A 24549-nucleotide genomic window follows, 5' to 3' on the forward strand; every position below is an offset into this window, starting at 1 on the left:
TTATCTTCATTTCTTGACGAATCATCACTAAGGGCTCCTTTTATGAAGGCGCGTTACGGCCTTAACGCGCGGAATAGCAGGTGGTAGTTTTTCGGTTAGCGTGGGGGTTAGCACGTGATTAAAAGTCACGTGCTCTAAAGCCACTAACGAGGCTTCGTAAAAGGAGCCCTAAGATTCATTTATTCAAGGAGGGACACAATATTCTCTGTCATGGCACCCTAGATCAGGAACTTGCTTCCAATTTACATAAGGGAAGAAAAATCTCTTAGTACGGTCAAAAGTCTTCTGAAAAGCTGGCTTTTTGAGGATGCTTTTAACTGAGTTGTTTGAATTCTACATAATTAGGACATTCTATAGCGGACTACAGTGTCTTTTAATTGAAAATTAAGTAGGCGACCCTTTCCCATCCTATTTTTCACCTTTGCCCTTTTTTTTCTTTATGAATTGTATTTAATCATATCTTCCTTTTGTCAACAGTTGTATTAATTGTCCGGTTTTCATTCAATGTGGTTTTCTTTTTACCCTGATTTTATTATTACTTGTTAATCGCTTTGGCTTGTGAGTTTGCGATGTAATCAAACTTTGAAATAAACTTGAAACTTGCAGGTTCACCATCACACTTCACAATTTTGGAACATGATTGCTTCACACTATCATATTTTGGATCACATATAGCAGTGGTTCCCAAACCTGTCCTGGGGGACCCCCAGCCAGTCAGATTTTCAAGATATCCCTAATGAATATGCATGAGAGAGATTTGCATATAATGGAAGTGACAGGTCTGCAAATCTCTCTCATGCATATTCATTAGGGATATCTTGAAAACCTGACTGGCTGGGGGTCCCCCACGACAGGTTTGGGAACCACTGACATATAGGATCAATTTGTCACTATATATATTTGTTAACACATATTCAATTGTTCATATTAGGACCCCTGAGGAAGGAATGTTTCTTCGAAACACGGACCATGTCGGGTCCGGGTTCATCAACTCTTTTGGATAGAAACTGGTTTATGACCATATTTATTTCTGATTGGTCATTAAAGACTTGGTGACTTATTAGTCCTTACTATTGGCTCCCGGTGGAAGTACGAGTGCTGTTCAAACTTTCGTGCATTTGGTTTGGGTATCTGCCCCAAATTACCTTTTATCTCATTTTGTGTTATATAGTCCAACAAGGATAACTAGGAATTCCAATTTATTTGCCTATCCAAAAATTGCTGGCTGCAGCAGATATAAGACCTTTTTGGACAGGACTCTTACATTACCCCGGTGGGGTAATTGTATTGATGGAGTTGTGTTGTCTTATGATGCATTTCGAAAAGTAATTAAGTCAAAGTTGTTTGACAAATTTATTACCTAAATGAGAACATTACTGTTAACTAAAATTTTATACTGAAATTTTTTTAGGAAAATTGCTGTATTTCAATTAATTGTATTTCGCTGATTGTCCAGCGTTCTTCTGTGTAAACCGCCTAGAAATTGTTTGATTATGGCGGTATAGAAGAATAAAGTTATGTTATGTTACTTGTACACCATTACTGCAGGTTTTTTTTTTTTTTTTTGCTTTTGTTCTTATATGCCAGGGGTAGGGAACTCCGGTCGAGAGCCGTATTCCAGTCGGGTTTTCAGGATTTCCCCAATGATTATGCATTGAAAGCAGTGCATGCAAATAGATCTCATGCATATTCATTAGGGAAATCCTGAAAATCCCACTGGAATACGGAGCTCCCTACCCCCGTTATATGCAGTTTACAATGTCAGACCGAGCTCCTACCCAGTCCACCTTGCACTCAGAATCCAGACCGCCTCTCACAGTGGGAGGTGTAGAGCAGGGCAGAAGGTAAAGGGGTAGGTAGAGAGGGTGGGGAGCAAAAAAATAGGGAATCTAACTCTTCAAGGGGACATGAGAATTTTGAAAGGAGATTTTGTGCTGGGGAGGGGGAGTAGAAGATGAAGTTGTAGGGTCACTGAGTCCAGAGGATATGGTGGAATCGTCTGAGCCCCACTTGTGATGTTGTGGGCGGATGGAAGGTGCTAGAGCCTTTTTTTGTGCATTGTATCACACCTCCACCCCCCCCCCATACCTTTCTCGACGTGAAATCTCCTTACAGCTTGCTAATGAACACGATGCCACTTTTACCCTTTGTGTCTGGACTGTAGCACTCGTACAACCCCTCACTGGGCTGCGGGTTAGGAAGAGCAGAAGGCGGGGCATAGCCCCTCTCCTCCTCCCGCTCCACCCAGCCCGGCCCCTGATCCACTACAGCCTTTACCGGCAGCCGCTGGTCCCGTCTTCGCCTCATCATGGCAGCCGCCCGCTCTGCCCTACCGCTGCTGCTGCTCCTGACGGCTCTCTACTGGGGAGGTAAGGGGGAGGGGGGGGGGCATCGGGGCTGTGCCCGCGAGGCGCCGGCTCGAGGGGATGCTCTGGTCGAATGGGGGTGGGGCGTCGGCCTGCTCGGGTTCACTGGCCTCTGGGGCGCGTCGAGGCTTGGAGGTGCCATAATGCAGTGTGCGCAGCTTTGCGCGTGCAAAGCAATGCCGCGAGCACCTGGAACGTGAGATGGAGATGTTATGGGGGAACCTGTGCGAGCACCCCAGTTTTTCCCCATGCCTTTTCGTGATCAGAACGCATGACTTCTTGCTGACATGTTTAGGAGTAGCCAACTTCTTTTGTGGTGCTTGTGAGTTTATTAAATGCAAGGTGGCATGAAGCATTTGACTGCAGCTTGTGTGGCAGTGTTAATGCAGGCGGAGATATTATGCTCCCCCCCCCCCCATTCTTTATAGTAAATCTCTAGACTTTAGAAAGTAAGGAGAGCATACCGTTAGCCCACCCGAAATAAAATTAGTCTAGAGCAGTGGTCTCAAACTCAAACCCTTTGCAGGGCCACATTTTGGATTTGTAGGTACTTGGAGGGCCGCAGAAAGAATAGTTAATTTCTTCTTATTAAAGAAATGACAATTTTGCATGAGGTAAAACTCTTTATAGTTTATAAATCTTTCCTTTTGTCTAAGTCTTAATAATAATATTGTAATTTATATGTAAAGAGACATATGATCAAAACGGTTTTATTTTACTTTTGTGATAATGATAAATATACCGAGGGCCTCAAAATAGGACCTGGCGGGCCGCGGGTTTGAGACCACTGGTCTAGAGGTAATCGACAAAGGGGCTGATTCTATAAACTTAATTGGCAAAATATCCCTAATAGCCTCAATAATTGGTTAAAAAAATTACCCCTCCCCTTTTACGAAGCCGCCTTAGGCTTTTTTATCGCCAGCCGCGGCGGTATTAGCTCTGACGCGCATACCAGCGATAAAAAAAAGCCTAACATGGCTTCGTAAAAGGGGGGGGGGGGTTAATTAGGCAATAGGCGCCTGTCCAATTCTATAAAAGATGGGCTCCTATTGCAAGTTGCTTAGCGGCGCCTAACACCTAAGTGTGCGTTTCTGTGGGCGGAGCGTGACTTGGATGCCGCTAAGTACGGTTCTCAAAAAAACGTATGCACCTGAAATGTAGGCCTTTAAAATCCTCGCCTATATTTCAGGTGCCTGAGTTTTTACTTAGGCGCTGCTAGCCGTGATTCTACAAATGGCGTCTTAAGTGTGATTGACCTGCAGTGGGCGTCATTTTTCTAGGCGCTGTTTATAAAATCATCCCCAAAGTGCTTAGACAAAGGAGGTAGAACATTTTTAAAGATGCAGATTTTGGGCCTTCTAAAAAGCAAATTGTTTTATCTGATTAAGAGACCTTAGCTGGGGCTTTTAAATATTAGATAACATTATGAAATTATTTCTGCCCAGCACCTGTATTAAATTATTTTTTAAATAATAATTTTTGAACAATTCTACTTGAATGAAAGTTGCAAAACTTTATCCAGATGCACAATAACATACCTTCCCCCCCTCCCCGTTTACAAAAACATAGAACGTCAGTAACAGCTAATATCGCCGCGGTTGGCGTTAAAAGCTGCACTACAGTTTTGTAAAGGGGGGGGGGAAATAGTTATTACATAGAAAATATGGAACATGGATAGGATTTGGACTTAGCTCATGCCCTTTCAGTCGTTCCTCTGAGTGAATTACATTCAGGTACAGTAGGTATTTTGTAATCTCCGGAGGGCTTACAATCGTAACCTATCACCCTGCAAACTTTGTCGAGCTGTGGCACACTAAACGTAGTGGCTTGAGGTATCCCGGAAGTGTTCGACTTCAACGTGATGACATCACGTGCATGTGCAAAGGCCCTCCACCCTGAGCCACCAGTAGGGGGTGCCGGCAGGGAAGATTTACGGAGAGAAGGAGAGGCACTGGCACTGGCTGATTTGCCTCAGGATGTGCCTCTCACCATGAGAGGCACATCTGTAGGCAGTCAGCCAGCGCCAGCCCCTCTCCTTCTCCCCAGCGTCTCACAGCACACCTGAAATTTTAGGAGGCACACTGTTTGTGATACACTGACCTTAACAGGTCTGATTCTCAGAACGTCCGTGATAGAACCAACAGCGCAGCAAAATAGCTCTCCAGTGCTCAAAGCAAATAAAATTCAAATTCTATGTGTTGTAAAAGCAAAGGGGTGGAACGTGCTTGCCGCATGCACAGATTCGCAGTAAGCGCGGCTCTTGTACACATGCGCCAGGCAATCCTGACTGTGCAGCACACATTGGCACCCCTCTTCTGTGCCCTTATACACTGTGCAACAAACAGAGTGGAATTGTCCAAAAGAGAATGATGTGCACTAAAAAAGTGTCCTTCAGTCCGTCTGGTGAAATGACGATCTTTATTGTTCAAACATCAAATTGACAAATTGACTCGACATGCGCATGTTTCGGCCAACAGGCCTGCCTCAGGAGTCTTAAACGTCACAAATGATGATATGAGGTATACTGGCACTCGAATGAATCTGACCACAAATCAATCAATGTCATGCCACAAGGAAAACAAATGCTGTCTGCTGGCACAGTATACCTCATATATCATCATTTGTGACTTTTAAGACTCCTGAGGCAGGCCTGTTGGCCGAAACATGCGCATTTCGAGTCATTTTGTCAATTTGATGTTTGGACAATAAAGATCGTCATTTCACCAGACGGATTGAAGGACACTTTTTTAGTGCATATCATTCTCTTTTGGACAATTCCACTCTGGTTGTTGCATATTTGTGTCTGTGGTGTGGTTTTTTCCCCTGTTTTTTTCTTGTCTCTCCCTTATACACTGTGAACAACAACAACAAAAAAAAACCCCATACACACCCCAAAATTTTTTTTGTTGTATCTTCCACAGAACTCGGCCGATTCTTATGAAATTGAGCGTGTCATGTCCTGAATGAAGTTGATGTAAAATGTTGTAAATATTTCCCACTGCACCACAACATTACCTTGTGAAAATGAATTGTGAGCTGAATAAAAACACATGTATGTATGAAGGACAATTATAGACACCACCCCTGGCAAGAGAAAAGATGTGATGGTAGTGAACATTGCAACATAAACAATATCAGCAACTCACTTCTTAGCATTGCAATGGAAAGTGAAACAAAACAAAAATCTATATGAAAAAGGAGATTACCGCTGAAAAATAGCTGGAAAGCGACGACCACAAATGCTCGCAGTCTAAGCAACAAAGTTCATGATCTGCAAGCCCTGATGTTAGAGGCAGATCTGGATATTGTCGCTGTCACAGAGACATGGTTCAGTGAATCCTATGGATGGGATGTAAACATACCAGGATATAATCTTTTTAGGAAGGACAGAGATGGTCAAAAAGGTGGAGGAGTAGCTCTCTATGTAAAGATTAATATCCAAGCGACCGAAATGCAAGGGACCTGGAGAGAGGAAGAAGCGATATGGATCGCTCTGAAAAGAGAAGATGTAACTTCTATCTATGTGGGTGTAGTCTACAGCTCTCCAACTCCATCGCAGCAAATTGATAAGGATCTGATTGTGGATATCCAAAAGTTTGGAAGGAAAGAGGAGGTTCTGCTGTTGGGAGATTTCAACCTGCCAGATTCGGACTGGAATGTTCCGTCAGCGGAATCGGAAAGAAGTAGGAAGATTGTTGATGCCTTTCAAGAGGCTCTGCTCAGACAAATGGTGACGGAACCCACAAGGGAAAAAGCGATATTGGATCAGGTCCTCACAAATGGAGAGAGTATCTCTAATGTTCAAGTGGATGCTCACCTGGGATCATCAAACGTTTTGGTTTGATATAATGGCTAAAGTGGGGAGTGGCTGCACGATACTTAGTCTTAGATTTCAAACTTACGGACTTTAATAAAATGGGAGAGTACCTGAAGAAAGAGCTGTTAGGATGGAAGGACATAAGAGAAGTGGAAAGACAGTGGTCTAAGCTGAAAGGAGCGATAAAAATGGCTACGGACCTTTATGTGAAGAAAATAAATAAAAAACAAGAGAAAAAAGAAACCGATATGGTTCTCCAAACTAGTGGCGGAGAAAATAAAGGTGAAGAGTTGGCGTTCGTGAAATATAAAAAAAAAACCAAAAAGAGGAGTGCAGAAAGGACTACCGGGTGAAACTGAAAGAAGCCAAGAGCGAAATACGTCTGGTGAAAGCACAGGCGGAAGAACAAATGGCTGAAAATGTAAAAAAGGGAGACACATTTTTTTTCAAATATATTAGTGAAAGGAGGAAGATGAAAAATGGAATTGCTAAACTAAAAGATGCTGGGAACTGATATGTGGAGAGTGATGAGGAAAAAGCAAATGTGCTAAACAAATACTTCTGTTCTGTGTTCACAGAAGAAAATCCTGGAGAAGTACCGAGATTGTCTGGTAAAGTAACGCGAGAAAATGGAGTAGATTCTGCACCGTTCATGGAGGAGAGGGTTTATGAGCAACTTGAAAAACTGAAGGTAGACAAAGCGATGGGACCGGATGGGATCCATCCCAGGATACTAAGGGAGCTCAGAGAGGATCTGGCGAGTCCTATTAAAGACTTGTTCAACAAATCTCTGGAGACGGGAGTGGTTCCTGGGGATTGGAGGAGAGCGGATATGGTCCCTATTCACAAAAGTAGTCACAGAGATGAAGCGGGAAACTCCAGGCCAGTAAGCCTCACTTCGGTTGGTGGATAAATAATGGAAGTGTTGCTGAAAGAACGGATAGTGAACTTCCTTGAATCTAATGGGCTACAGGATCCGAGGCAACATGGCTTTACAAAAGGTAAATTGTGCCAAATGAACCTGATTGAATTTTTTGATTGGGTGACCGGAGAGCTGGATCGAGGACATATGCTAGATGTAATTTACTTAGATTTCAGCAAAGCCTTTGATACAGTTCCTCAAAGGAGGCACTTGACACACTTGAAGGGCTAAAGTTAGGACCCAAAGTAGTGAACTGGGTTAGAAACTGACTGTCAAACAGACGCCAGAGGGTGGTGGTTAATGGAAATCGCTCGGAGGAAGGAAAGGTGAGTAGTGGAGTCCCTCAGGGTTCGGTGCTGGGGCCGATCCTGTTCAATATGTTTGTGAGTGACATTGCTGAAGGGTTAGAAGGAAAAGTTTGTTTTTTTGCTGATGATACCAAGATTTGTAATAGAGTAGACACCGAAGAAGGAATGAATAATATGAAAAAGGATCTGCAAAAATTAGAGGAATGGTCTAATGTCTGGCAACTAAAATTCAATGTAAAGAAATGCAGAGTAATGCATTTGGGGATTAATAATTGGAAGGAACAGAATATGCTGGGAGGTGAGAAGCTGATATGCACGGATGGGGAGAGGGACCTTGGGGTGATAGTGTCCGAAGATCTAAAGACGAAAAAACAGTGTGACAAGGTGGTGGCTGCTGCCATAAGGATGCTGGGCTGTATAAAGAGAGGCATAGCCAGTAGAAGGAAGAAGGTGTTGATGCCCCTGTACAGGTCATTGGTAAGGCCCCACTTGGAGTATTCTGTTCAGTTTTAGAGACCATATCTGGCAAAGGACATAAGAAGACTTGAAGCGATCCAGAGGAGGGCGCCAGAAGACGTAAGAGGAGAGACTGGAAACCCTGAATATGTATAACCTAGAGGAAAGGAAGGACAGGGGAGATACGATTCAGACGTTCAAATACTTGAAGGGTATTAACGTAGAACAAAATATTTTCCAGAGAAAGGAAAATGGTAAAACCAGAGGACATAATTTGTTGTTGAGGGGTGGTAGATTCAAGAGCAATGTTAGGAAATTCTACTTTACGGAGAGGGTGGTGGATGCCTGGAATGCGCTCCCGAGAGAGGTGGTGGAGAGGAAAACAGTGACTGAGTTCAAAGAAGCGTGGGATGAACACAGAGGATCTAGAATCGGAAAATAATAGTAAATATTAAACTAAGGCCAGTACTGGGCAGACTTGCACGGTCTGTGTCTGTATATGGCCTTTTGGTTTAAGATGGGCTAGGGAGGTCTTCAATGGCTGGGAGGGTGTAGATGGGCTGGAGTGAGATTTGACAGAGATTTTGACAGTTGGAACCCAAGCACAGTACCGGGTAGAGCTTTGGATTCTTGCCCAGAAATAGCTAAGAAGAAAAAATTTAAATTGAATCAGGTTGGGCAGACTGGATGGACCATTTGTGTCTTTATCTGCCGTCATCTACTATGTTACATCAAATGTTTTATGGCATATCGTGCAGAAAAATGTAAAGTCAAAAAGTAATGTTTCTTGTGCATTTTGGACTCGACATCCACCAGCCAAGTGTCCCCTGAAGAAGGTGTCTACTACACACTGAAACAGGGATCCTTGTTGGGACTGCTTGTTTTGAATAAAGACTCAATCATTGGTTGAAAAGATGCCTCCCTCGTCTTTTTGTTTGTTGGGAAATATTTACAGCATTTTACATTAAGTTCATTCAGGACATGACACACTAAATTTTATAAGAATTGACTGAGTTCTGTGGAAGATATGACAAAAAAACATTTTGGTGTGGCCAAACAGGTTGAAAAGATGACAGCAAAAGCTAGAAGGATGCTAGGGTGCATGGGAAGAGGTGTGGCCAGTAGGAAAAAGGAGGTATTGATGCCTCTGGTGAGACCTCATTTGTACAATTCTGGAGACCGCACCTTCAAAAAAAATATAAAAAGGATGGAGTCGGTCCAGAGGAAGGCTACTAAAATGGTGCGTGGTCTTCATCATAAGGCGTATGGGGACAGACTTAAAGATCTCAATCTGTATACTTTAGAGCAAAGGCGGGAGAGGGGAGATATGATAGAGACATTTAAATACCTATGTGGCGTAAATGTTCATGAGTTGAGTCTTTCATTTGAAAGGAAACTCTGTAATGAGAGGGCATAGGATGAAGTTAAGAGGTGATAGGCTCCAGAGTAATCTGAGGAAATACTTTTTTACAGAAAAGGTGGCAAATGTGTGGAACAGTCTCCCAGAAGAAGTGGTGGAGACAGAGACTGTGCCTGAATTCAAGAAGGCATGGGATAAGCACATGGGATCTCTTAGAGCAGTGGTTCCCAACCATGTCCTGGAGGACCATCAGGCCAATCGAGTTTTCAGGCTCGCCCTAATGAATATGCATGAGAGAGTGTTGCATATAATGGATGTGACAGGCATGCAAATCTGCTCAATGCATATTCATTAGGGTTATCCTGAAAACCCGATTGGCCTGGTGGTCTTCCAGGACAGGGTTGGGAACCGCTGTCTTAGAGAGAAGAAGAGGTAATGGTTACCGCAGATGGGCAGACTAGATGGGCCTTTTGGCCTTTATCTGCCATTATGCTTCCGTGTTTTTCTATAAGCTTTTCAATTTTTTATTTACTTAGAAGGCTTCTATTTAGGGACATAAAACAGGCGTCAATGTGTGCTTTCACTTTCGACTTGACCTGGACTCGCGCACATTTCTTTCTCAGTATCAGTACTTATACAGGTTTATACTTCCAAAAGAAATCAAAACCATCAGATTTTAAACTGGAAATCAAAAGACATTCTTTCTTCAAACTTTCCCTCCGAGCTGGTGTTATTTTTCCAGCTGTAAGATTCAAGGTTTGTTTGTGCGCATTGGGAAGGCATTACAAACAACTTAATTAGCATATGTTTGACTATATTCTGCCATACACGTTGTTTCCTGTGTTAAAGCCCTGAGCATTCCATGCAGATTTATATCTGCGCTATTCCCACGCTAACTGGCTTTATTGTTGGTGGTAGGTTGTGAGAATTGGCTTGTAAATCTGTACCTTAGGCAAAGGAGGGTTAAGTGATTTACCCAAGAGCGCAATAAACATTAAGGGGGAAAATCTGTAAGTGTGAGAGCCTGTTTAGTAATGGCATCTCGGTACCTAGAGTCCATTACTATATATATTACTGGCACAACCCAGCATTAGCGTGCCTTACACATATGCAGTTACACCAGCCATAGACTTGGCATGACTGGGGGCATGTAAATGCACAAGGGCACACATAAATGGCAGCACTGCTCATGCCCCTCCCATGTTCCACTCCCTTGCATTTATGCGCTATGCCACTTATACGCATACCCTTATACTGTAAATGAAGATCATTAGCTATACTGGGACAGACCAAAGGTCCATCAAGCCCAATATCCTGTTAATAACTGTCCAATCCAGGTCACAAGAAGCTGACAGATCCCAAAAGAGTAAAACAAATGTTATCCTGTTTATCCTAAAAATAAGCAGTGGATTTTCCAAAGTCCATCTTAATAATAGCTTATGGACTATTTTTTTTTTTTTTTAAGAAACTTGTCCAATCCTTTTTTTTTAAACCCTGCTAAGCTAACTGCTTTTAACACTGGCGTAGCAAGGGTGGGAGGTGCCTGGGGCAGTGGCCCCCCTCTTCTCTGCTCCCTCTGCTATTCAAATTTGCTTGCACCTGTTTCAAACAAGTCTGGGGACTAGCACCTTCATACCTGCAAACTCACTTCATCCTACACAACCCCACACGAACAACCAGAAACAAAAACATCTTTGCATACCCAAAGATCACAGGCTGTAGATACAAATCATTCCTGGATAGAACCTTTAAGTTCCAAGCGAACAGACAGCAAGTCTGGCTGAAAAACTACATAAATGAACCCAATCTGACTTACAGTGCATTCCGAAAATCAACTAAAACCGCCCTATTTGCCAAATTCATTGACTAAAACTGTCCTCTCCCTCACTAGGACTTCCCCCCTCTGTAAACGCCTTTTCTTTCTCTCAAGAAGCTCCTTTCATGTATTCATGTATTCTTTACCCATAGAACTCCAATTAGTATGTAAGTTTTCCATTTAGACTTATTGTATTGTATTGTATTGTATTAAGACTTTTTGTTATTCGCTGAATGTCCAGCCTTCTTTCAATGTGAACCGCCTAGAAGTTGCCTGACTATGGCGGTATAGAAAAATAAAGTTATTATTATTATTATTATTCTCCACACCCCTTCCCTCCCCGTACCTCTTTAATTTCCCTTGCACAAGCATCATCTCCAACTTGCTGCATGCGCCAGCCTCGGTGACCAGGAAGTGACATCAGAGGGAGAGCTGAGGCTGGTGTGAGCAGCAGGTTGGAAGTGAAGTCGGGCGGGGAAGTGAAGGCGCACTCGTGGCGGGGGAGGGATGGGAAGGGGTGGGGGCAGAGAGGATGAGAGGTGCCGGTGCCCCCACCAAGATGACACCTGGAACGGTCTGCCCCCCTGTTCCTCCTTACTACACCACAGTTTAATTACATGTTGCGTGAAATGTTTTCTCTGATTTGTTCTAAATTCACTACTTATTAACTTAATTGTGTGCCACCTAGTCCTTGTATTTTCAGAAAGCGTAAACAAGAGTGTGTGGCGCAGTGGTTCTAGCTAAAGCCTCGGCACCCTGAGGTTGTGGATTCAAACCCATGCTGCTCCTTGTGACCCTGGGCAAGTTACTTAATTCCCCCATTGCCCCAGGTACATTAGATAGATTGTGAGCCCACCAGGACAGACAAAAAAATACTCGAGTACTTGAATAAATTCTTCTGAGCTCCCCTGGGAGAATGGTGTAGAAAATTGGATAAATAAATAATGTGAAGAGTTTCTGTCTCTGGTAATCAGAGCTGAGATTGTGACATCATAATGCCTCATTCTACCAATAAGAGCCAACCTCATCAGTGATGTAACAATGGCTTGATTGTCTTATACTTCGCTTAATACTCATGTACTAGTGATATCTCAAATGTAATAAACCCAATCCAAGATTAGAATATCAAACCCAAGATCCGTAGCAATAAGCGAAACACCATCTAAAGAAACCCTGTTACAGAGCAATATATGTGTAGCCCGACGAAGTGCTCTTAAAATCAAACTAAAAGAGTGTAGGAGCACTTATTATGAATTGAACACAAATAAATTTGCATTTCTAAGCATTCGCACGGCTTATATTGTCAATGTAAGATCAGGTGGGAAAAGCCTCGGAGCCCCACCACTACTCTTCAGAGACTGGGTAGTGTGTATTCAGGGTCATTGGCACAAAAAAACCTCCTGCCTTATAACATTAACCTATTTTTTTTTTTAAATTTATATAAATTTAATGATTACAATATCAGATGATACCAGGAAAGAAAAGGATTCTTACATAAAATTTAAACAATATTTATACATACAAACAAAATTCCTTTCCAAGCCCACAACAATGGGGAGACATGCTACCAATTTTTTTTACACAAAAAAATAAGAAGAAAACTAAGAATTGGTTCTTGATTCATCCTTATGAATCTTAAACCCTTTGATAACCTATTTTAAAGCCTTGTGCAATGCAAGAAATGTGACTGGGAAACTTAAATAGCATATACAGTACATCTCTCAAGCGCTACAAATGCTATATACTCATCTAGTGTCTTAGGACCATGCAGCACTGACGTCGATCGGCCTTAAGGCCTACATCAGGGTGTTACGCCCCTTTCTTTAAGAAAGTTCAACAGTCCCACATTTGTCTGCTGCACAAATCCAATCCAATCCATCCATATGTGGGACACAGACTGTGCAAGTCTGCCCAGTACTGGCCAGAATGGAGGGTTTATGATTTTAATTTAAAGGAATGTACACAAATGTAAGATAAATAATACTTTTGGGAAAGGCAAGATATGAATTAGCCTGGAAGGGAAGGATTAACCAAACCATATTAGTGTGTGTATGCAGGAAACCCTTGTTAATAGTGAGCAATACCCACTGAATGAAATATTGGTTGGTAAATAATTATCTGGGCTTCCCAATATTGTAGCTATAGCACAAACTAGTGAATCAGTCTGTTTTAAACAAAGATTTAGGATTAAGGCTCAGTAGAAAACACCGAGACCCACACAATGCACCGGTCAATATTTTTAATCAATCTAGAGCTAGTTATATATCACAGAAATGATGTGCCTTGACTGACCGATGAATGTGGGTACTAGGTTATTAGATATCTGTCCCATGGGCTTGTACATTGATCACTGAAGGTGTCAAGTATTGCTGTGATGCTTCTTGCATTAACCAGCCCTTGTTGGCTTTAATTAGTTTGAAATAAATTATTAATCCTTTTGTCATAGGCAACACCCTTGGAATGTGTCTCTGCTATAGCTGAAGAGGTTACGCCTGTTGGTCTCCTTAATAAGGAGATTTTCTGTAAGCACTGAATGGGAAAAATCCTGTATAAATAAGACCTACTATTTTGAATAGAATTTCAAATTAGAGAATGACACGGTGACAAAATTCATCACCGTCCCCGTCCCCGCGGATAACCGCGGTAAACCATCTTCATGTCATTCTTTAAGGAGAGAGGGAAGAATCAGAGTATGAATGGCCACAACCACTGACCCTCAAGCTTTGCTTCGAAGAATGCTGGTGTAGAAGGACCGAGGTTGAAACAGACACTACAGAATGACAGTCTCTGGTATCCAGAGCAGATATTGTGATGTCATAATGCCTCATTCCAAAAGTGCCTAAGAGCCAATCACATCAGTGATGTCAGAATGGCTTCATTATCCTTGGCTCACATAAGAATCAGAGTATGAATGGCCACAACCACTGACCCACAAGCTTTGCTTTGAAGAATGCTGGTGTAGAAGGATTGAGGTTGAAACAGACACTAAAAAATGACATGGGATTATTTCCCACGGTTATCTGCGGGGATGGGAACGGTGATGAATTTTGTCACTGTATCATTCTCTACTTCAAATGTCAAATGATTAAAAAAAGAAACTGAAAGTATGCAGAGTTTGGTACTTCTTTCCAGTCTTATTTATGATCTAATCAATGAACATATGTTCTCCGTTTGTTTTTACCATGATGCAAGCCATCTTGTCTGACGCATATCTCATTTACGCTGGGTTTTACTAAGCAGCGAAAGAGCATTTTACCACAAGCTGGCAAGGTAAACAATTTGACTCTCTCAGGAATTCAGTGAGCATCAGAGCATTTACCTCACCAGCCCATGGTATAATGCTCTTATGCTGCTAAGTAAAAGGAGCCCTTAGACTCTATAGCAGTGTCTCTCAAGCTTTGTTAGCTCCGGCATACTAAACAGAGCAAATGTTTTTTCGCGGCACATTATAACAGAAATTATAAAATTACAAAACCAACCAAAAATTAAATTTGAGAGTTATCAATTTAAAGTTCTTTAAGCTATGTATGGGTAATTGTAACAACGGTGAAACTAAAGTAGATAGAATTGCTTATCAATGCGATGATGTGCTTGTTTTTGAGTGCAAATTAACTCAAAACGCGGTTCGATAGTCAAAAAGCAAACACGCATTTCATCATCCACCATCTGCAGTCGGTCTCTTTTTTTTTTTGATTTAATTTCTGTCGGAGCTGAAAATCCAAGTTCGCGAAGATAAGAAGATCCAAATGGTAACAAAGCCTTGATTGCTTTGTTGCTCAAGTTAGGATAACGACTGCATAAAAAAAAATCAAAATCAAATTACTTGCCTTTAGGTTTCAAGGATCAATCGTGCTTGTCTGGGTGGTTTTATCCTTAGGCACGCTGATGCTCATAACATTGACAGACTCTTGCGCATGTGACGTACATGTCACCTATTCTAGTGTACACTTATGAACGGAATTTTTAAAAATAAAATTCAGAAATCTCTCGTGGCACACCCAGAATCTCTTCGGGACACACCACTGTGCAAGTGTGCAGTGGTACACGGTTTGAGAGACACTGCTCTAGAGGACTCAGCTGAGTACTTCTCACAGTTTATTTTATGTTTGATTTCCATACACATCCAGGGTTGGAATGTACTACTACATTAAATAAGAGGGGGATATTGGAAGATGAAGTGTATTTATATCATTAAGTAAAAGGGGTGGTGGGAAATGATTACTTATTCTACATTACATTAGTTTCTTTTATTCCACCAATACCTTAGGGATCTAGGCAGATTACAAAAAGAGGCATTCTGGTCATAGTCAGTAAGATTACAAGATTGGTTGGCATTAAGTGCTGGGGACAGAAGGAGGTAATCGGTTATATCGTTGGCACCTTTGAAATGCCATTGGCCAATCTTCTCTTGAGCTGAGGGTTGTGAGATAGTCGCAGACGATTTCAATCAGATGCCTGTCAGCTGCAAACATACCATCATTTCTCTAACAGTTGGTCTAGCTCAGTCGAATCCAAAGGATTTCCCCTGACTGTGTCGCTCATCACTAAAGCCTTTGAAAGACCGCAGTATAAAGGTAGCACATGGCCCAGAGGCCTCTGAGCCAAAAGGATGCATTTAATAGACGTTGCTTTTATTTAAAAACTTTATTTTTTTTTTTGACCTGGCAGTTTTTAGCTCATTTGGGGGCTGGGATATGGCCTCGGGCACCTTGTATTCAGAATTATCCAGGATTTTTTTTTCTCCTTTTTATATCCCCTCCCTGCTTGCTTTAGCTTAGTTTCTGCAGTGACAACTCTGCTCTGGGGGGGGGGGGGTCATACATCGGAACTCCTCAGACCTTGTAACCTTGCAATGACTTTGATTCCCGGTGTCCCGAAGGGCTGTGAATGTGCCCTTGTAATATTGCCAGCTATGGTTGAGCCTAGGGGTTTAGGATAAACAGACTTGACCTGAGGATGCTAGAGGAATCTTCAGGATGCATTCAGACATGAGCTTCACACAGCTTCTCTCACAGGTTTTCTGTGGGTGTTTCTCACAACTGATTACGTTCAGCTTGAAGTATAGTTTCCAGCAATAGGAAACTTTCAGCTCGGAGCACACACCTGCCTGGTTTCCTTGCTAGCTGCGTCTCTTTTCAGAGACCCTCTGGAGGTCCTGTCCTCCATTTTGAGATCAGGCTACACCCCTTCCAGTAGGCTGTGGTTCTGCTACTTCCAGCTGTCACTTCTCCTGTCTCTCTCTCTCTCTCTCTCTCTCTCTCGGCTCTTTGATCTCCAGGCACATGCTTTCTCTTCTGTATAAGTGCTACTTGGCAGCTAGGCTTCAATGCTAAAAAATGCAAGATAATGCACCTGGGTAAGAGAAACCCGCGCAGAACTTATGTACTAAATGGTGAGACCTTGGTTAGGACCACGGCGGAACGCGATCTAGGAGTGATCATTAGTGAGGACATGAAGGTTGCCAATCAAGTGGAGAAGGCTACCTCCAGGGCAAGACAAATGATGGGATGTATCCGCAGAGGTTTTGTCAGCAGGAGACCTGAAGTTATGATGCCGTTGTACAGAGCCATGGTGAGGCCTCACTTGGAGTACTGTGTTCAGTTTTGGAGACCACACTACCGAAAGGACGTGCTGAGGATCGAGTCGGTGCAGCGAACGGTCACCAGGATGGTCTTGGGGCTCAGGGATCTCACGTATGAAGAAAGACTAAAGAAATTGCGGCTGTACTCACTTGAGGAAAGAAGAGAACGGGGAGATATGATTGAAACGTATAAGTGCATCACGGGACGCATCGAGACAGAAGAGGATATCTTCTGGCTCATGGGACCCTCGACCACCAGAGGGCATCCACTGAAAGTCAGGGGAGGGAAGTTTCATGGCGACTCCAGGAAGTACTTCTTCACCGAAAGAGTGGTGGATCATTGGAACAGACTCCCACTCCAGGTGATAGAGGCCAGCAGCGTGACGGATTTTAAGAGAAAATGGGATACTCATGTGGGATCGTTAAGGGAGTAAACTCAGGGGGGAGGGATACTTGGAATGGGCAGACTTGGTGGGCTATAGCCCTTTTCTGCCGCTTTTTTCTATGTTTCTAATTAATCTTTCTGTGGCTGTGACCCCCCCCCATATCTGCAGCCACAGAAAACAGGTGACCCCCAAAGGTGCAGGCTGAAATTTTGTTTCTGGAGGGCTCATCCAGGTCATGACCTGAGGGAGCCATATTTTGGGAAGCCCTGCTCATCTTCTATTCCAGGTACCTGTCACCTATCTAATTACCACTTCTGCTTGCCCTTATATGGGCTTCCTTCACCTTCTGTTTGGGTGAAGATTTTGCTCCATTTTATCATTTCTTGCAATGTCTGAGGGACATCAACTGTTATGCCCCCATGTTATGTGGGCATTTGCTCAGTTAATGTTTGTTTAAATGTGTAGTAGTTATGGGTGCTCTGTGGACTCAACTACCCAGAGAGCTTTGCTTCCAGTAGTCTGGGCTGCTTCCACAGAGCATAGGCCCACCTCCTTCTTCAGTTTGAGGAGTGGCCATTGTCAGTTTTGTTAGTGGCCCCCCCCAATATTAGGTGGTAGGGGTTAAGTGTGAGGCGTACTGACAAACGCCTGGTCCCAGGTTCAGTTCCCTCACTGAAGTTTCACCAGGAAGTAGAATCAAATAATAGGCACAGCCAGAGGTGGTTGCATAAAGAATATATTATAGAAATAGTCTTAAGCATTACAATGAAGCATTACAATTAAGTAGAGAGCAAAGCAGTTTCCCTGCCTTACAGAGTCCAGAAACAAAGAGACAGAGAGTCAGAAGTTCTAGGAAGAGCCAGAGAGAGAGAGAGAGAGCCAAGACCCCTCTCCTCCAGAGATAGAAAGATAGATTGATAGATAGATTGATAGAGCAGAGAGGAGGCTTTTATACCTTGGAATCTTATTCTGAATATAGAAACTTGTATATCCCAGTATCTTTCTGTTTAGAATTTGTAAACTGTTTGAAACAATGGTTAATTTAATTGATAAAGGAGGGTGTGATACTTGCAAGCATGGAAGATGGGATTAGTCTCTGGCTTCTTTGTTCTTGATCTGTGCACCTGGACCCATTGTCCTAAGCATCCTCTTAATCAGACATTAACACCTTTTAGCTAGTCATGATTCAATCAGGGCTACTTGAAACATATCAGGGATACTTAAAACCACCTTCCTGCCCTCAGGGTCTATCTGCATTCCCATGCCAGAGTCAGATTGATATAATTTCCCATAGGCCTTCGCCGACATAAGTAATGCCAACTAAAAATGCTGAATGGTAGCGATAGCTAGGCTGACAGCCATATTGCTGTGCACATGCCAGAGTGAGAGCCTGAGAGTGGTGTTCTCCCACCAGGTTTTTTACCCCTTTAATTCTGACAATCAAATACAGCTTAGATTTCTTGTAAGTCTGGAGAATGGTGTCATCTCCACAGTGTGGACACTCCTAGCATAGACGTGATACGTTAGTGGAGTGAGAAGGAATGTACAGGCTTGAACTACATTGAACTATCATCTGACTGTAAGTTGTTTGCTTCGTTTTTAAAGAACTGTTCAATTGATTCAGAGTCTGACTGGTGACATCAAGATTAAGGAATTAGGGGTTGGCTGAGCAGGAAACTCTTACAGTGGCCAGTAACTTAGACTGCAACATCAAGGTCTTCCTGCTTCTTGCCCGTGCTTCAAATCTTGGAGCTGCATTTCTGCCTCTCAAAGAAAGTGGTTAGTGGCTACCAAGGAGAGGTCCCTGAAGCTGTTCTTACTTTTCTCCGGGCATGGTCTGTCCTTTCCACTAATTCTCCCTACTGTATAGGAAGAAATGAACTGCATTATATATTTAAAATATAAGAATTGTCATACTGTGGCAGACAATGGTCCATCAGGCCCAATTTCTTGTTTCAAACAGTGGCGATCCAGGTCAAAAGTACCTGGCAGGATCCCAAAAAAGTAGCAAGACTCTATGCTGCTTCCCCCTAGGGATAACCAATGGTTTTCCTCAGGTCTACCTTAATAAAAGTCTGTTGACTCTTCTGTAGGAATTTGGCCAAGAATTTTTAAAACTCAGCTGTATACTATTCTTGCCATGTGCTCAGGCATCGAGTTCCAAATCTTAAGTATGCACTGAGTGATTTTTTATTTTCTTTGGTCTTTAAAATTTTTTGAAAGAGTAAACAATTGATTTGCATTTACCCATTTACTCCACTCGGGATTTTATAGAGAAACAGAAAAATGAAGGCACATATACCCCTGGATTCTACATATGGCGCCCAAGATGATCGTGCAAACAAATTGGTTAACAAGTCATTAATTGAAGTTAACTATCAACTTTTGATGTTGGAAATAATTTGCGTTTGCAATCTGTTTCTTAAGTGGATTAATCATTGGTGTTTCTGTTTTACTTGTGGGCACTCCTCTGATACTTTTTATGGTCACAATTGTTGGAATTTTGAAGAAATTTGGTTGGTTTACAACTGTGGTATTTTTACTTTCACTCTGATATTCCAATTTTTCATGCAGATCAGCAGGAGATCTTTCTGAATTATTCTTAGAGATATAGAACTGCTTTTCTCATTTAGGGCTTCTTTTACTAAATGACACCAGAGGTTTATAGCACTGGCTGGCAAGGTAAATGCTCTAATGCTCATATAATTCCTATGAGCGTCGGAGCATTTAACTCGCTAACCCACCGCCATTTAGTAAAACCCAGAGTTAGTTCTTATAGCTAATTGATGTTAGTTACCTACTTGACAATATACTTCTGAGTTTTAAAGTCATTGTGCTGTTTTTTAAGTTTTTTTAAAAAAAAATATGGCAGCTCTTCATATCAGGTTTAATCTTTCGTGTTTACATGTGTGTTTTTGGCCAGTCGTTTGTGGGTGTGTGAGAGGTCCTGGGTACAGGCCTCAAGAAGAGCAGCGGGAAGTAAATTAATGAAAATAATATTAGCCAGGTGGTTGCATAAAGAATAAATTTTATAGAACTAGGCTAGAAGAAAGATAAATACCATACATGTGCTCATTACTAATATACAGAAAGATATTTTGTTATAGAGCTATGTATGTGAGGCAGAGAGAGGGGTTAGCATCTTTTGTTGTTAAGTACATATTTTCCAGTATCTTTCTTCTGTTCTGTTTGAAATAATGGCTGTCCAAATGACAATAAGAACAGGCATCTGGAACCATTCTTTATCTGGTTACCTGAAGCATCTTTAGCAGTAGCACATCTGTTGCAAACTCAAGGACTGTGGTGAACCCTCCCAGCATTTTGCCAAGGTTCTTTGTGAATCTCAAGTGCTGGTATGTTGGAAGTCATTTAGTGGCATTCTAAGGCTGAATGGTCAGGAGCCTTTGGTCTTTCTGCACTAACACTCCCAAGATCAGATTTGTTTAATATAATGCCCCTCTGGTTAGGCCATCTCACATGCTGACAAGCAGCGTTCAATAAAGTAAGGCTGACATTTCCCTCACTTTTTAATTTTTTTAAATGAAGGCAAACCTTTGGTACCATTCTATATAGCATTCACTTCTATGATGCCTCTCTCTTACCTCCAATATTACACACTGTGCTATACCAGCAGGTTCTCTTATCTTGCACAGTCTATCTCCCTGGCTATGGAGATAAGCAATTGCCATTAGGAGTCCAGACCTCATGTCTTAAGTTGGGCAGAGAAACCCAATATGCTACCTCTTACCTGTCTTAGAGAGAATGGACAGTGCATAAGGGATGCAGGAAGTTTTCTCAGGAGGTTTAGGCCTAAAGGTATCGGGATGCCATGAATGGGGGTATGAGGGTGTGGGAAGAGACCAATACTATGTCTGACTCTGGTGTGCAATGCAGTAGCAATGCCATATAAGCAAAATTAGCCAAATTAGTTTGGTGACACAGACAGTGGAAAATCATGTGTAACTATGAACTTTGTGGTATGTGTGTTATAAAGAGGTATGTATGTGTTTAATTTTGCAGCACAGAAAAATCATAGCAATACAAAGCACAATTTGTACAGTGATTATTATAATGATAGGGTGAATTAGAACATTAAAGACATGATCAGCAGTAGGTGATTACTCAAAGAAAAGTTCCCAAACAGAGACATGAGAATCATGTAGCAAATTTTCAACAGTTTGTGCAATCTGTCCATTTTCAAAAGTGATGGTATGATTCACTTCTTTGGAGGTTGTGTTAAGTTGTTCAGTAGAGGCATGGAGTTCTGTAAAATTCAGCAGCTTGTGAAATGTCTCGGTTCCCCATACCAAGAGGGAGTGGATGCACAGCGTATGAAATAAAGTCTGGAATGTCCATAGAATCATTGGTTACCAGAGGTTTGGAATCTGTTGTTCCATTAATGGTGATGGAGGTCAGTAGTGTATGGCTACAGTATAGCAAAGTCTTCTTAGGAAGATGACTGTCATGTACCTGGGGATCCAGAGAAAGGAATCATTTTGTGGAAAGAACAGATGAAAACAAGTGTCCAGCTCTGAGGAACATGTGTGAGGAAGTAGCTGAGTAGGAGAGCTTGGCAGTCGGGGAACAGGAGCATGAATTAGTCCAGCAGGAGCTGTCGGCCTCTATAAACAGGTGAGGTTCACACTTGAAATGAAATGGTGTCTTCTCACATAGAGAGGGATCCATCAGCTTGAAGGAAGTCCAGGTATCTTCCAGCGACTGTTCCCATGTGAGGTGATCCAAAGGGGAGAGAGAGAGACCATGTGGCCTGTACTGAGTGTGGCAACATTGAACAATATTAAACTGGTATATATTTGACAAAAGAGAAGCAATATTCATTTACTTAATGGGACATTCAGAAGTTATACCTTTTTATGTTCTATACACAACTATTATGCCGCTCTTAAGAGACCATAACTATGTACTTATTTTATTGCAAAATAATCCATGTCAGAAATGTTTGCTGTACAGATGAGCACCATTAATAATATAACCCCTAACTGAGCTATACTTAGGCCATGTGAACTATAGCTTAAATCATTATGAGCATGGGTTTTCTACAGAGCTTACTTGCTAACAGAAATCTTTTTGGAAAAGGACATTGCACAATTTGGTTAGTGAGGGAAAGAGCTCTAGAAATGGCCAGTGTTTTCTGGGGTACCCTATAAGCCTTCTGGGGTACCCTATAAGCTAAAACAGACAAAACAGAGACCACCTGACACAAACAAGACAAAATACAGAGTTCCAGTAGGCTTTAAACTTTCTTCGGTCTGTTCAAGATTTAGGGCAAAACCAATCTGCAAATAAGCACATTATTATACAATAAAAAACATCTTATGTGTTATCCAAATGGATTCCCAACACAGTTTCACAGAGCCAGAAGTACTTCTTATGTGCACAAATGAGCAAAGTATATGTACAAATAATACATAGCATAACCATCCCACAATCAGAAAAGACACACTACTTTAACTCTTCTTGGAGTGTCTCTGTCTCTGCAGCTGAAAGAGACTTAGAGTGCATTTAAATTAAAAAAAAAAAAAAAATCTCTGTATCAAAACTGGTCTGGGATAGTAATGCATGTATTCCAAATGTAACTGCTTGAACTCTTGAAAACAAGAAAAAAGAAACTTAAGTCACATTGGCTTCATTTCTCTGCCTATTGTATTCATAGGACATTCCCTCCTTCACAGACTCCTTCACACATTCCTTTAAAACAGGGGTAGGGAACTCCGGTCCTCGAGAGCCGTATTCCAGTCGGGTTTTCAGGATTTCCCCAATGATTATGCTTGAGATCTATTTGCATGCACTGCTTTCAATGCATATTCATTGGGGAAATCCTGAAAACCCGACTGGAATACGGCTCTCGAGGACCGGAGTTCCCTACCCCTGCTTTAAAAGGAAATGCAGGCAGGGGTGTAGACTGATAGGCTTCATTCCAATCTACAAAACTAAGCAAATCTTATTAGTTAAATCAAGGTACAGTTTCAGCTACCAATGTATTTTGAAATGTCACAGTGCTAGAGTTAAGAAAAAGAAGAAACATTTTAAATCCCAAAACATCATCAAGGTCACTTAGAGCAAAATCCGGCAGACAGAGACCATATGTCTGCCACCTGGGTCCCACTGCACTCACTGCTATGGAGTGGTCAGGTCCAGGCTGGATGTGTCTTTGGTCAGTACTGGTGTGTCCTGGCAAGGGGCAGATTCCCAAAGCCATTAACTATGTCCAGCTGGAGATCCTTTGGAGGAACCGAGGCAAGCCCCCTTTTGTGCTTAAATGTGTGTTTTTGGCCAGTCTTTGTAGGTGTGCGAGATGTCCTGGGTACAGGCCTCAAGAGGAGCAGTGAGAAGTAAATTAATGACATTAATAATAGCCAGGTGGTTGCATAAAAGAATATATTTTATAAAAATAGGCTTAATATTACAAAGGTACAGTGCTTAGAAGGAAGATACACCATACATATGCTTGTTACTAATATATAGAAAGATATTTTGATATAGAGCTGCTTCTGTGTATGTAGAGCAGGGGTGTCAAACTCAGGTCAGCGGGCCAAATCTGGCCTGCAGTGTAATTATATTTGGCCCGCGAGAAAATTTTGACCCAATGGGCACACATCCATCACATTTGATGTTTTTACAAGTTCCCGCGACATTCTATGGCTCTCTTCACAGTCATGCACTGCGTCTCAGTGGCACTGGACTCTTCTGCAATTGCTTTTTTGGTAAGTGTTGATTTTTTTTCATCATTTTTTTCTTCTTTTTAATCCCTTGTTGTATATAGTCTTTTGATCACGTTCTAATTTTGGCGTTTTGTTTCCTGCTACTCATTCTTTTCCGGTGCTGGGGTTTTTCCGTATTTCTATTCGTTTTCTTTGCTTCACATAATGGTTTTTAATATGATTATATTTTTATGCTTTTTCAAACATATGTTGCTAATTCACATGGTATTTTATTTCGTCCCTTGTTGGTTTGAATCCCTTTGTAGTGTTTCCGTTTTAAGTTTGGCTCAGCTTTTTTGTCCCGTACCTCTTTTTCCCTCTCACCATATTGAGTGTGGCCTACATTTATCACCTGTGCCCTATTCATTGTTATATCTGATGAGAAGGAAAAACTTCCTCAATTGTAGACATTTTTCCAATAAATATCAAGGTTGGCCCACGACTTTGTCCAAGTTTTAAATTTTGGCCCACTAAGTATTTGAGTTTGACACCCCTGGTGTAGAGGAAAACATGGGTTTCCCAGAACAGAGAGAGACTGGTTTACCTGAATGAATGTGTGTGTGTGTGTGTGTGTGTGTAGCCCTCAATGATACTGTATACGACTTTATGCTTTTCATGTGTCCTTATGATTTTTTCCCTCCATTTCTTTTGTTTAACAATAGGGTCTGTAGACGCTTCGAACACAAGTGTTATAGGCAACCGCCTAGGTAAAAGGTTTTGTTATTTGGCTTCTCTATGAGGTGCCATGTGTATGTTTCAAGTAAATGGCCATCTATTAAGATTTTTACATCCTCAATTTTATTCTATTTTAGTTC

The 24549-nt window shown here is 41.9% G+C and overlaps 1 protein-coding gene across 4 annotated transcripts in view; it reads left to right on the plus strand.

Moving 5' to 3' along the window:
• The first annotated feature begins 1964 nt into the window (after nucleotides 1-1964).
• Nucleotides 1965-24549, plus strand: part of CD99L2 (CD99 molecule like 2) — a 106222-nt gene continuing 83637 nt past the window's right edge. The window contains exon 1 of one of the 4 annotated variants that reach the window (XM_033947026.1): nucleotides 1965-2369. In XM_033947026.1, coding sequence (XP_033802917.1) covers nucleotides 2309-2369 — 61 coding nt within the window. In that variant the 5' untranslated portion in view covers nucleotides 1965-2308. The remainder of the gene's footprint in view (nucleotides 2370-24549) is intronic. The other 3 variants (XM_033947024.1, XM_033947025.1, XM_033947027.1) reach the window with 3 other exon arrangements.

The sequence above is a fragment of the Geotrypetes seraphini genome, chromosome 5 (assembly GCF_902459505.1).
Source record: "Geotrypetes seraphini chromosome 5, aGeoSer1.1, whole genome shotgun sequence".
Lineage (NCBI taxonomy): Eukaryota > Metazoa > Chordata > Amphibia > Gymnophiona > Dermophiidae > Geotrypetes > Geotrypetes seraphini.